Raw genomic sequence first — 13116 nt, forward strand, 5'->3', positions numbered from 1 at the left:
CTCGGTTTGGAGGTATACATCTAACTCCAGTCAAATATACAATATACGTCAATCACGACCAGCCCGGGCACTACAGCAGAGTGACCAGATGCATGGGATACAAATACACCAAAAAACGTGGCCCAGGCTGCTAGCTCAGTTACTACTCAACTAAACATCAAATATCAACCCAATCACCACAGGCACGAGTCACTGGATACTTACTATATAATAACCACTGTAAACTGTCAGCAAGCTACATATTCACTGTACACCAGAGGCTTAATCACCTTTCTCTTCTTTTCTCGCTGGCAATCATTCTTCTCAGGTTAAAGATTCCCGCTGTACCACTACCCCCCCTCCCCCCCAAACAGGACCCCCGATATCACTTGCTGACTATCGGATTGAGCCCGTACTCATAGCCAGGTCACAAGAAGCTTCTGCCGCTCTTAAAGTCGACACCATACCCGGGAAGTCAGGGCTTCCCAGCGCTGTTCCAAAGATTGGGTGAGTGGGTCACTCGATTGATCGAGGGCTTTCAATTCCTCGCATAGATGTGTCCAAGCAATGGCTTTGGGATAGGCTGGGAGCTAGGGAACAATATTAGAAAAAGAGTCTGCCTAGGATCAATTAACCTACTCTGGGGGGGGGGTCGATTCGGGAATTGTATCGTGCAGTCGGATGGGTTCTGGCGGAGAAGCACATACGTGCAGGGGGGTGCACACCTGAGAATCGTGTCCGGGCCAGCGGTGTCCGACAGACACGGGAGTGATGCACACACAGTACTTGGTATACCTCGTGTAGGGTTCATGTAGACCACACAGCTGCGGCAACTACAGTACTCGGTAACTTATATACATAGCCCACCCAACCCACACTGGACCTTTACCAGGAACAAAATTGCAAGCCCGCAGAAACGTAACTACCATCCAATTATAGCGTTATCAGCCACCAAGAATCAATACCCGATTCCTCCCAAGCCAGGCAACAGACACACACCGCAATCCATCCAATCCCCAATACCACAACCCTGCTATATCTCAACAATGTCACTACACAGCGGTAATGTTTGGGACATAAAGCATTAATTTAGGCTCAAACCCAACAACTGGGTCCCATAGCTCAGTTGGTTAGAGCGTAACGCTAATAACGTTAAAGTCGAGGGTTCGAGCCCCTCTGGGACCATCTCTTTTTGCTCCTGCACCACCTTACCCAGTACGCAGTAAGTTATTGGTTTGTCTGCAAGAAAGAGCATGTACTGTTTTGTCAATTCCCAACCCGACCACAGCAAAGTGAAGCAGCGATGGATGCCGTGGACGTGCCGGACGCCCAGCGCACTGCCATAGCTACTTGGGAATAATGTAGACAAGACACAGAGCCATGAGCAGCAACACTCCCGGATACTCCATGGCGCCGCTTCTAGACGACCACACCCGATCTATAGGAACGACCACGGTCAGACGTCACCCACCAAACTCAATTCGGCAGTAGCCTATTTCGCGTAGATGAAGTATAGCCCATCCGAGGTTTTGGGGGACATAGAACTGAACTACGTATAATGCAATCCACCTTACACCGTGACACCAGGGTACCAGATACCAACCAGCTTACAGTGCTGTGCATACAGTACCCAGACCAGCGAACTTGTAAGTCCGGTACCGTACGATGGTTTTCCCCGGTGAACAATTTACCGCACAAGACAAGCCCTAAAAACCAAACCAAACCTACATACAGCTACTAAGGTATACGCCAACAAAAGGCCCTCCAAGCGACCGGACAAAACCTATACTGTGTCAATACTATCAGCAGCAGCAGCAGCACTGCCGAGCAGAATTCCCGCGGAAATAAAGGTACGTATTGTACTACTTTTCCTTTCTGCCCTAGGCCTAACGTATAGATAGCCGTGCTGCCTGTAAGTTCCGCCCTGCACGATTGTAGGCTATTGATAAACCACCCCCCCCCCCGCCTATAGTTGCAGACCTCAGAATAGTCTTTCCTGCATCAGTTGTTTCCTAATATATCTAGCCAATCTCAAAAAGCCCTCACTAAACCCTCGATTCTCTACGTTAACCAGTCCGATCAGATGAGAAGTAAAAAAGGTCAGATATATTAGTTCATCTGGCTCCATCGATGGTTAACTTGAGTAATAACCAGGTAGCTCTGGAACCCAATTCCTCAACGACCGGAAGAATCTGCCAGAGACGCAAGAGTTCGCCAGTTTTGGAAATCCGGTGCGATCCATGATTCCCATCTTGACAAAGAAAAAAGAAAAAAAAAAGGAAAAGCTGAGCCGAGTGACCCACGGGCACTGGGCAGGCGGATTTGGATTCCCGAATGGGTATGAGACACTCGGACCGAGCTCGGAGAAGCTATCATCTGGGCCAGGAACCGACAACCCTAGAACAACAGCATGCATCCTTTTGATTTACAGTCTGACCGCTAACCTCCATCTGCGACGGAAACCGGCAGTCCTGTGTGTGTGTGTGTGTGTGTGAAACCCGAATATCCTATTCCGGTCCAAAAGACAAAAGTCAAGTGAGTCTACGCCGTATTGACCGATCGAGTGCGAGAAGCGTTCAACTCACCTCTCCAGCAGAAGTAGAGGCAACGACATCACCAAGCGAGGATCGGGAAACCATGATATGGTGTTCGAGCGATTGTATCTTTTCCGAACGGGGGCGGGGTCGTGGAGAATCGGCATCACGTCTATGCCGCCGTCGTGGACCGTACGGGCAAATTACTCTATTCGGTCGGCAATCCCATGCGGATCACGCTGGCAAGATCGACCGCAAAGCCGGTCCAAGTGCTCGCGGTGCTGGAAACCGGGGCGCATGAGATCTTCAACCTGGACACTGGCGACATCGCGTTGATATGCGCGTTGCACAGCAGCGAGGACAAACATGTGGCCCGGGCCGCGAACATGCTCGCCAAAGCGCGGGCCGGCGAGGCGGACCTGCGCTGTGGAGGCCATGCCTCCCTGTCCGAGACCGTGAATGCGAACTGGGCCCGGGCAGGGATCACCCCTACCGCCATCCACAACAACTGCTCCGGCAAGCATGCGGGCATGATCGCCGGGGCACGGGCGCTGGGGACCCGGATCGAGGACTATCATCGCCTGGAGCATCCGTTGCAAGGCCAGGTCCGCCACGCGATCGCCGACCTGTCCGGCCTCGACCCCAGGGATGTCGTCTGGTGTATTGACGGGTGTAATCTCCTAGTACCCGCTCTTCCGCTGCAGTATCTCGCGACGGTGTTTGGTCGCCTCGCCGAATCGGCCGATGAAGTCCAGAGGAGTCTGGACTCGGGTTCAACCACCGCCAGGACGCGACACCTGCACCCGGAGCTGGTCGCTGGACAGGGGCGCTTCTGCACCACCCTCATGCATGCCTACGGGGGCGCGGTTGTCGGTAAGCTGGGGGCGGACGGCTGCTACGGGGTTGCCGTCCGAGCCTCTGAATGCGGCGCCCAGATGCCTGGACGGGATGGAGCGATTGGCATCGCGGTCGAAATCGAAAAATGGCAACATTGGCATGCTTTACGCGGCGGTCATGGAGATACTGCAGCAACTTGGCATCGGGACGCCGGAGATCTGGCACCGGCTGGCGAGATTTCATCATCCAAAGCTCGTCAACACTGCTGGTGTAACGACGGGGTCTGTGAAGTTCGATTTCAAAGTACAGAAAGCACTCTAGATTCTTGGGGGTTTATCCCTCCCCAAGACAATATGAGATGCTTCGCCAGAATGGCTTGCTCTTCGATGCCCCAACAGCATCAGACCCGGAGGCCGTGAAAAGAGTTCAAATCCCCAAAATCAAAGGTTAGGTGGAAGTAAGTATAGGGTATACATTTGAGATTGAGACGTGCTGGTGCATGTGCCTCCCCCCACCTTGTGCTCGAAGTAGGGTTCTAGTCTCTATACTGCGGATGATGCCTGTGCACAGGGCCGGACACTCGGTGCTGCTTTGCTTTGGTCCTTCTTGTTGTTTCCTAGGGCACCAAGCCTCAGTGAGTTGAGTAATGAGGAGACGCTCACAACCCTTCACCTAGCAATGATAGAAGACAGCGATTGAGTGTATAGCAGCTCTGACGAGATTGTTGCTTCGAAGGTGGTTGTAATAAGTAGCATAGAAGCTCTGCCAATTGTTCTAACAGATGAATTGATACAATACACCTAAGCAATACAGATTCTATAGGCTGAGATATCCAAAAACACCGAGGTTTCTACCACTCAATTGGTAAATAGAGGCTCTGTATATCCTGCCCATAAGATGGGCTATAATAGCCATCAGTAGCAGCGCCTGGAGCAATTCAGGCCAAGCAAGCATTATCACGTTCGCAGCGACCGTAAATAGCGAAATTCCCATTGTCAAGCTAAGACAAGCAGATGATGGGATTTGCAGCAAAACATTCCAATAGTACTTACTACTATGTACTGCTACCCCCCCAGGCCCAACCCGGAGACATATCCTATCTACTGCAGAGCCACCCGAGCATGGTAAATATACGGCCACTGTATCTCAACCCCATGACTCCCGATCCAATTTGTTAGATATATATTCTCACAAAGGGGTGAGTTAGCATTGCTTAGTAAAATTGCTTTATTATCAAACCCCATCCCCGGTATACACAAATCCCTTTAATCTTATGCCTAACCACCTCTAACACACCATCGAGCGAGCACCAACAGCAACTGGTCCCATAGCTCAGTTGGTTAGAGCGTAACGCTAATAACGTTAAAGTCGAGGGTTCGAGCCCCTCTGGGACCAGCTTTCTTTTTGTTTTTTTGTGGGCTTCATCCGGTAGGTGAACGCTGGCTTTGATTGCTTGAGGCTTTTTTAAGGAAGTATGGTGGTGGGCTTAGGGTATGGATATGGGGGTGGTCTGGTCTGGTCTGGGCAGGTTCAAGGAAGGGGATGTTGTAGCTCAGACTATTCACATTTGTCTTCATGCAGGTTGGTTGTTGATTGACTCGCTAGGCAAGTGTATAGATAGGGGATGGGTACCTCGAATTGACTTCATGAAATGCGACAAAGTTATCCGCCATACCCTCGGGGAATGATCGCGGCGTTCGTCGTTGGAACTAGGCAATCTTCGTCCAGTAGATTGGGTGGTGCCTTTGTCTGTTGGCTGTACTTGGGATTAGATGTTGACTATTGACTCTTGACTATCGACACGGTCGACCGTGCACCTGGAAGTATAGTCCACCAGCCTGGTTGAGACTCCCAAGGCAGGTCGTACTTGCACGCCTGCAAGTGCATATCATCTCATCTGATCCTGAGCCTACATCAACATCAGACCTCGCAGGCATTCCACTTTGAGAAAGGGGGAAGGGGTCGAAAGCTACGCCAAACTGTACATCGAGCTTCGATCCACCATCTGAACCCGGGCATGGTCACCCCATCCAGCCACATACGAATCTAACTAACCGAGCTTTTTGCAGCATCCACCTCTTCAGACTCATGAATGCTGTGCTCCTCTGCCAGATGCAAAGGTTCCTGTCCTTGAGACGTTCGGGATGAGGCGACCCGATTTGTGTAGCATTGCGCCGCCGCCCGCAGCAGCTGCAGACGTGGATGGCGTGGATGCATCTTGAGGAGTCTTTCTCCACTCGGTGCAATCAACGGGAGCAGACCCGTGAAGCAACTCGAGCATGATAAGATCGTCTGTGAGGAGAGTCCTTAGCAGTGACTTCCTCCAGGGGGGGGGGGGGGGTGGAACGCTACTGAACAGTCCGATCGGCCAATTCACAAACGCTCTACATGGAGGTACCTAGAGGGCGGGCGGCGCATTGAGCCACTCGCATTGATCGTCTGGCCGCTGCGACATGGTAGTGCTTGGATATGGATATCGAATTCGCGGACTATGGGTCTGACTTAGACTCTGGCGCCTTCTGCACATGGTAGTTCGGTTTGATGTGCCTGTCCCTGGGTGTGTACTGCACATACCACGAAACCGAGAATCAGCACCTCTTTCCTTCCGTCCCTATTCATGGGATTAAGTCGGCGACATGGAGCAGATCACTCCAACACTGTGTAGACCTGCAAAAGAGAATGCACAGGGGCAAAAAGATGGTCCCAGAGGGGCTCGAACCCTCGACTTTAACGTTATTAGCGTTACGCTCTAACCAACTGAGCTATGGGACCCAGTTGTTGTTTTTGCCACTTGGAATGGCGTTATGATCAAAAGATAAAATGCCTGGTTCAATCGCATCGTAAATATGACTTCAGGTTGCTGTCACACAGTATGCGGGGTTCTGGTGGGTGGCGAATTGTGGGGTGTCATTTTTTACTGAGTATACGGGTGATGTGGGACCTATGGAATGTATCCTTGGGGGAGTTGGGGTGGTTGTGGGTTAGTGGATGTGTGCGCTGGGCTGTGTTAGGGGGTGCGATTTCTGGACTGGGATACTCTTATTACAGTAGTGAGTGACAGTGGTAGCAGCGACATTTACTCAATGCTGTGGGTACTGCAGTATCATGCAATGGCAATGGCAATGGCGCATATTCAACAATATCATACACCGTGGCAATAAGAAACTCGCATCGTCGTTAGTACGTCAGTCAACAGCAACCCCCTCAAACTCTACGCCTGCACATCGACCAGAATCTTGCAGTGCGCATCTCGATGATTCACCAGCTCCTCAAACCCCTTCACCACCACATCATCCAACCCGATCTTCGCGGTGACCATTTTCTCCGGAGCCAACTGGCCTATCACCCATGTTAGAGCCTCCCGTCGACCAAACCATCCACAATCACCCCAAAGATAGGGCATGAAACATACCATGATTCAGCGCCTGAATCACACCCACAAACGCGCTCTCATCATACAGCGCCGACCCCGTATACTTCAACTCGCTATACATGAGGTCATTCACCCTCAAGGCGGGCCGCTTCTCCCAGACCGCGATATTGACAATCGTGCCGTGGGTGCGACAGGCGCCGATCGCCTCGTCGAGCGCCGCCTCCACGCCCGCGGTATCGAAGATGACATCCGCGCCGCCGTGTTACCGCCGGGCCCTTCCGCGCGCGGGTTTATGATGTGCGCGGCGCCGTAGTCCCGCGCCAGTCGCTGGCGGTTCGCCATCATCTCGGCGACCAGGATGTTCTGCGCCCCCTGCATCTTCAGGACCTGCACGATCCCGATCCCCACGGGCCCGCCGCCGAGGACCAGGACGCTGTCGCCGGGCTTGAAGGGGGAGATGTTCACCGCGTGCCAGGCCACCGCCAGGGGCTCGATCAGCGCCGCCGCCTCCAGGGAGATGGTGTCCGGTAGCGGGTAGAAGTGGTCGGCTGGTGCGACGATGTACTTGGCTAGACCGCCGCCGTACCCTGTATGCAGATGGTTGGGTGGTCAGCCGGATTGTTGCTCGTCCCTGTCTCTTGCTTGAGGCCAAGAAAGGTGTTAGGATGCGGGCGTACCTGATAGCCCGATGAAGCCGATGTTCTCGCAGCAGTATTCGTAGCCCAGCTTGCAGGACGTGCACTCTTTGTCGAAGATGGTGGGCCGTACGACGGCTCGCTGGCCCGGCGAGACGTGGGTCACGCCCTCGCCGACCTCTTCAATGATCCCGCCAAATTCGTGGCCCAGGGTTACGGGGTGCGTGGCCCCGGTGATCTTGTGCGGTTCCTGGGGTACCAGGACTGGACCGCCCAGGTATTCGTGTAAGTCTAGGAGGGTTAGTACGGACGTAGAGATCCTTGAGTGGTGACGGGAGATCGCTTGCCACTGCCACAGATTCCGACGAAGGCAGGTCGCATCTATGTTACGGGCGTGGCCTTCAGTGGAGAATACGCGTCTACATGGAGGGAAAAATTACCTTGACCTGTCCCTTCCCGCATGTCGGTTCTTCGATCTCATCGACCCTGATGTCGCCCCGTCCGTGGAAGCGCACGGCCTTCATGATGGGTGCAGTGCCCGTCAGAGTTGTCCGCAGAGCTTTGACCGAGTCAGTCGCAGTGTTGTTCAGCATTTTATTTTGCTTTCGTCGAGTTAGATTCGTCATACGATATAAATTGGTATTGTGTTATACACACTCGTCAAGCAACGCAATGGCGAATACGGTCAAGGTTTGCTGTCAATGAAAAGTGGATACAGCCATTTTCATGAAGAGAGTGCTATATAAGATGTCGCGGCGAATTGCAGACGTGGCAATGACGTTAAGTCGATATGAGGTCTCCCTCGCGAGCAGGATATGTTTTCAAATTTCATTGATTGGTTGAAGTGTATGTACAGTACTTTGCCTACATGATGTTCAATTGGTCGGACGAGAGGCTGTTCATCTGACAATCATTACAACATAAGGTATCTGATGTTGCATTGACCCTGCGTTGAAGCGAGCCTCACGGGTGGCTCCCGGAGGTGTTCTCATTTCTCTTTGGATCAGTCCAGGAATAGCGCGAGCATGATTTGCTGGCCCTCGTCCGACGTCAGAGGATAGCGGGTGGTTCAGCGATAGGTTCAGAATTCTCTGGAATTGGCGCCGTGATTAGACCGTCGAGGTTGATGGCGCCCGGAGATATCGCCTGCCTGTTTGCGTTGTCAGGATGCTCGAGCAGTGGCGTCATGAATCGCGGCGAATTAGAACTTCTAGATTCACGTCAATTTGATCTCCGCAGCTGTCATTTGGGAACACGGCCCGCCACCATTCCTGCCAAAAGATTAGCCACCCCCTCGATTACGGGGACTTGTCATGAGACGTAAGTGGATGGGTTCGCCTTACATACTCTAAAAGTTGGCTCTGAATGGCAGATGAGCCCAGCCACCAATGATATGGAGGCAGTTGGGTAGATCTGCACATCAACTTTGGACTGAAGTAATCCCCGCCGAAGGGAGCACCAGTCAGTGGGTCCCCTTTGAATCAGGCTTCTCGATCGCGCATCTGCTCAACGAACGCGCGGAGAATGGACTCTAAGCCCTCGTTGCGGCGTGCTAGGAGCATGACATCGGTGACATTAACCGTTGAGCGGCCGGCATGCCTAAAACGGAAAGCCGAGCATGTCAGCATATCGTAATATCAACGTCTCTGGGCGTCAGACAGAACCACAAGAAGGCAGCCAGCTTTTGGTCATGAGAGGAAATTCCCCAGGCAGAAGAATCACTCAAGGGTATCACTTACTTGGAAAATGATTCCAAGTCCTGGCTAACGGTTTCTATTGGGGATTCGGGTCAGCATTCGGGCGCAAGTCTGGTACGAGAGAAGGAAGCATCCAACGAGAGGCATTCGAAAGAACGCTGCTGATAGAGTCCATCCAGCATGCTGGCTCGATGGTAGGCAGAGGAGAGGGACAGAAACACCAACCTATCTGAGCCCAGACCAACTCTGTCAATGCCCCGATGAACTGAGGCGTGGCGTTGATCCCGAGCTTGATAGTCTCTTCGTCCACGATCCTCCCAATCGCCAGCCAAAGAGCAGATTTCAAACGCTGTATTGAGTTCGAAGACAACAATCAGCACAACTGCCCAAGCCGTATACGCAGGGGGGGCAAGCACCGCACCACCCTGATAATGGGATACATACCTCTTCGAGTCCAGCTTCCTCGGTTTGATCCATCGCAGCTATTCCAGCTTTCAAGACGGGAGACTTGAATACAAACAACGCGAATTGCCAATTCTGCTTGACCAAAAGCACCAGACGCAATTCGAACGAGTATCAAGATGGTACCCAACTGAACTGTAGCTTGCCGATGCGCGACGACTTCCCGCGGCCAGTTCGTGTCGGGGACGCGTTGAGTATGCAGATTAAACCGTGATTGGCCGAAGCTCAACCCACCGGAACGAGAGTTAATCCGCTGGACGACCCGCCGAGAATGACGCTAAACTCAAAGCAAAAACATTTCCACTTTCGGCATTTCAACTCCGAATCATGAGCGATTTATTGCGGCGAAACTAAGCTACTTGACCTACTCCGGAGTAGTACACAGGTGGCTCTTTCACCCAGGTACAATTTTTCTCTGGCTTTTGCGAGAAAAAAAAAAAAAACAAAGCACAGAGCTCTGTGGTGCAAACAGTCGCAGTATCCGAGTTGCTGGGCCCTTTGCTGTCTTACCGCAGACAAGCCCTTCCAATTCACATCCCCCACTACTCCGTACTCCGTCCGTACATCCGGCCAAACCCGCCCTGCTCTTCCCCGGTTGAACCTCCAGTTGAGCAGCCCGCATTGAAGAACAATCGTTCGAGAGTCCAGCAGTCCTCAATCCACCAAAACAGCATGTCCACCCCACCCCCCAACCCGGGCGCCGTCGCGCTCGACGCCCTCACCGACTTCTTCACGCAGCTCTACTCCGTCGCCGAGACGGTCGTGACCCGCTTCATCACGAACCTGCACGGCTCCTTCGCCAACGTCTCCACGGGCCGCTGGACCAAGGTCATCCTCTCCGTGGTCGGCTACCTGATCATCCGGCCCTACATCGAAGCCTGGTTCAAGAAGATGCACGAGAAGGACCGCAAGAAGCACATGGAGAAGAAACGCGCCCAGGAAGCGGCCGCCGGCGGCGGCAAGGGCGAGAAGAAGAAGGCGCGCATGTCGGCCAATGCGCTCCGTGGCGGTAGTGGCGGGGGAAGAGTGCTCGGGGAGGTGGAGAACACGGACGATGAGATTGAGGACGAGGAGGATACCGCCGCCACTACCACCGGCGCTGCTACCGCTACCGGCACCACCACTGCGGCGACTTCCACCGTCACGCAAGAGGATTTCGCGACGGCGAGTGGGGTGCCCGAGTGGGGGAAGAATGCTCGCAAGAGGCAGAAGAAGTATCAGAAGAGCTTGGAAAAGGAGGCGGAGAAGCAGACGCAGAAGTTGTCGGAGGAGGAGATTATGGAGTTGTTGGATTGGAGTGAGGATGAGGTTGAGGGGGTCAAAAAGGAGGAGTAAGTGGAGGGGAGGTGATCACAAATTTGGTTGCAGGACGGGCTCTGTGAGGTTAGATGGATGCATTGGTGCAAGATGGTGTTGTGAAGCTCTCCTTTCTGTGAGCGGAGTACGTATATATATGTCTGTGTGTGTGTCTGTCTGTGTGTCTGTGTCTCGTTGGTCGGGACGACTATTACTTTTAATATCTCTACATAATTGGTATAGACAAAATGATGATTCATGTTGCTCTTTGGGAAAGCGTGCTGAATATGGCGCTGCAGCTGTGCCGTTGTTCGTGTCTACTAAGTCCTACATGAGTTCGCCGCACATGTCCACTGGTTTGTGGATTTGAATACAGAATCCGAACAGAACTCATCTCTTGCTTGGGATGCCTAGTACGTCTTCAATCCAAAGTGCTCCTAGGTCTTCCCTGTCTGGAATTGGAGATCTATAGTCCTGGGCTCCTCTTCAGTGCATAGATGGCAATAACAAGTATTGAAAGGGCAACTTCAGAACGTAACAGAAGCCTTGTCTTCCTCACGAGCTCTGCGACATTCGATTCCCTAAGAGCGAACGTCCACTCAGAATCTAACCCCCCCTGTTACTGCGACTTATCCTGAAGCCACTTGTACACCACCGAGAAATCCTTACCGCGGTGCTCTTCCTCCACAGCATTGTACACAGTGCGAGCCACATCAGCCAGGGGGAGAGGCGAGCCCGACTCCTCTGCAGCCGTGATCGCCAACCGTAAGTCTTTCTTCATCAAGCTGACGCCAAAGCCACCGGCATAGTCACGGGAGGCTGGCGCCGTCTCCACAACGCCAGGCACAGGGTTGTTGACCTCCATCGGCCAGCACCGACCGGTGGACGTACTGACCATATCAGCAAGAGTCTTGGGATCCAGGCCCCAGCGCAGGCCCAGATTCATCGCTTCGGCGGTGGCGATGTTGTTGATCGCCAGGATGTAGTTGTTGACGAGTTTCCCCGAGACCCCGGCACCGGGGGCGCCCATGTGCCACGCATTCTTACCCATAAGGGACAGAACCGACCTCACTCGGTCGATGAGTTGACCGGTCTGGGACGTGGCACCGAACATGAAGCTGAGCGTACCGTTGCGGGCCCCGACGACACCCCCCGACACAGGTGCGTCCACAAAACGACCCTGCCCGGTGGTGTGGATCGCGTTGGCAATCTCTTTGGATGAGCTAGGATCGATGGTTGACGTGTCGATGAATAGACGCTCCTGCTCCAGGGGTGGGAGTTCACCGTGCCGGAGAATAGAATAAAAGACGTCTTTGACATGCTGTGGCTCTGGAAGGCTGGTAATAACGACCGTCTAGAACGGATGCGTTGTTAGAAGATGATGCCAGGGGCCCCACATTGGGCTTGTCAAGTATTGATGAATACAAAGACTGCAGACAATACACCGCGATGAAATCTTTCCAGACCCAGATTTCACATAGACCCCTGTTCCGAACGCTAGATAGAGCTCGACCTACTTACAGCTTGTTCTGCCATATCTCTCGCGCTCTCCGCCACGACAACATTGGCCATGCCAGTGCCAGTGCCCGCAGCGGCAGCTCGCTTGGCTGCCTGACGAGCCTCCTCCACAAACCGCACGGTAGTATCTTGATTGACATCGCGAATCATCAGCGTGTCGGTGGCGGGGATCTTAGACTGTATGTTCTTAGCCATGTTATATCCTAGACAGAGAATCGCACTGTCAGCCACCTGCAACACGCATGCTCGAGAGGGTTGGCGCCGTACGTACCCATTTGTCCGAGTCCTATGAATCCCCACGTGGCATATTTCTGTGTAGAGGATGAGAACAGTCTTCTCGATCTGGTGGGGGGCTTTCGAAGAGGATGGCTCGCTGAAGGGGCTACTCTTGACATGCGGGTCCCCCGCAGGAGCGGGGATAGAGCACCGGGACGAGCCATTGTTGAGTGTGAATAAGTGCTAGAACCTGGGAAGAAACAGCCTATCGAACGAGGTGCGATTCATGCGCTGATGCCAATGGCTCCTTGCTTCAGAGTCAAGCAGTTTGATCCGGCGCTCTGCAAAAGTGGTAGCTATCGTACGTTGGAGTTGTAAAAGTAGCAAGTTGTAGTTCATCAATGTGTTGGGTCAGCGCTACTGGGCCCGAGGACCACGTAGAGCAGCGAGTTGCAGTCAGGTAGTTATCCCGTAGATAACCGATTCTTGCCATTCAGCCAACAAAGTGGTAGACACATCGAGTGATTAAGGTGTTGGCGAACTGATGGAATATGGGGATGTCGATCTCT

At 53.0% G+C, this 13116-nt stretch overlaps 5 protein-coding genes and 3 non-coding genes across 8 annotated transcripts; 4 read left to right on the top strand and 4 right to left on the bottom strand.

The window, feature by feature from the left end:
* The first annotated feature begins 1090 nt into the window (after positions 1-1090).
* Positions 1091-1164, top strand: BO95DRAFT_t258. Its single transcript has one exon. It is a non-coding gene; the product is annotated as a tRNA-Ile (tRNA).
* An 814-nt stretch (positions 1165-1978) lies between these two features.
* Positions 1979-3671, top strand: BO95DRAFT_505435 (asparaginase; the record flags this gene model as incomplete). The annotated part of the gene is made up of 3 exons (XM_025591159.1): positions 1979-2456; positions 2672-3421; positions 3468-3671. Exons 1-3 carry the CDS (start codon positions 2220-2222, stop codon positions 3669-3671), a joined length of 1191 nt encoding a protein of 396 aa, XP_025438529.1. The 5' UTR covers positions 1979-2219.
* A 1000-nt stretch (positions 3672-4671) lies between these two features.
* Positions 4672-4745, top strand: BO95DRAFT_t259. Its single transcript has one exon. It is a non-coding gene; the product is annotated as a tRNA-Ile (tRNA).
* Positions 4746-6048: 1303 nt separating this feature from the next.
* On the bottom strand, positions 6049-6122 carry BO95DRAFT_t260. The gene has a single exon. It is a non-coding gene; the product is annotated as a tRNA-Ile (tRNA).
* Positions 6123-6561: 439 nt separating this feature from the next.
* Positions 6562-7951, bottom strand: BO95DRAFT_456190 (uncharacterized protein; the record flags this gene model as incomplete). The annotated part of the gene is made up of 6 exons (XM_025588387.1): positions 6562-6689; positions 6763-6943; positions 7078-7310; positions 7401-7649; positions 7706-7739; positions 7799-7951. The coding sequence occupies 6 exons, from the start codon at positions 7949-7951 to the stop codon at positions 6562-6564; spliced, it is 978 nt and encodes a 325-aa protein (XP_025438530.1).
* An 888-nt stretch (positions 7952-8839) lies between these two features.
* BO95DRAFT_371951 (CENP-S family protein) lies at positions 8840-9532 on the bottom strand (the record flags this gene model as incomplete). Its single annotated transcript, XM_025582979.1, has 4 exons — positions 8840-8957; positions 9098-9131; positions 9281-9404; positions 9500-9532. 4 exons carry the CDS (start codon positions 9530-9532, stop codon positions 8840-8842), a joined length of 309 nt encoding a protein of 102 aa, XP_025438531.1.
* A 359-nt stretch (positions 9533-9891) lies between these two features.
* BO95DRAFT_446458 (uncharacterized protein) lies at positions 9892-11085 on the top strand. The gene has a single exon (XM_025587389.1). The coding sequence runs from the start codon at positions 10190-10192 to the stop codon at positions 10850-10852; it is 663 nt and encodes a 220-aa protein (XP_025438532.1). The 5' UTR covers positions 9892-10189; the 3' UTR covers positions 10853-11085.
* A 66-nt stretch (positions 11086-11151) lies between these two features.
* On the bottom strand, positions 11152-13078 carry BO95DRAFT_446459 (putative 3-hydroxyisobutyrate dehydrogenase). The gene is made up of 3 exons (XM_025587390.1): positions 12603-13078; positions 12335-12534; positions 11152-12167 (listed from the first exon to the last, which is right to left on the bottom strand). Exons 1-3 carry the CDS (start codon positions 12769-12771, stop codon positions 11433-11435), a joined length of 1104 nt encoding a protein of 367 aa, XP_025438533.1. The 5' UTR covers positions 12772-13078; the 3' UTR covers positions 11152-11432.
* Between the last annotated feature and the right edge of the window lie 38 nt (positions 13079-13116).

The sequence above is a fragment of the Aspergillus brunneoviolaceus genome (assembly GCF_003184695.1).
Source record: "Aspergillus brunneoviolaceus CBS 621.78 unplaced genomic scaffold BO95scaffold_71, whole genome shotgun sequence".
NCBI classification, from domain to species: Eukaryota; Fungi; Ascomycota; class Eurotiomycetes; order Eurotiales; family Aspergillaceae; genus Aspergillus; species Aspergillus brunneoviolaceus.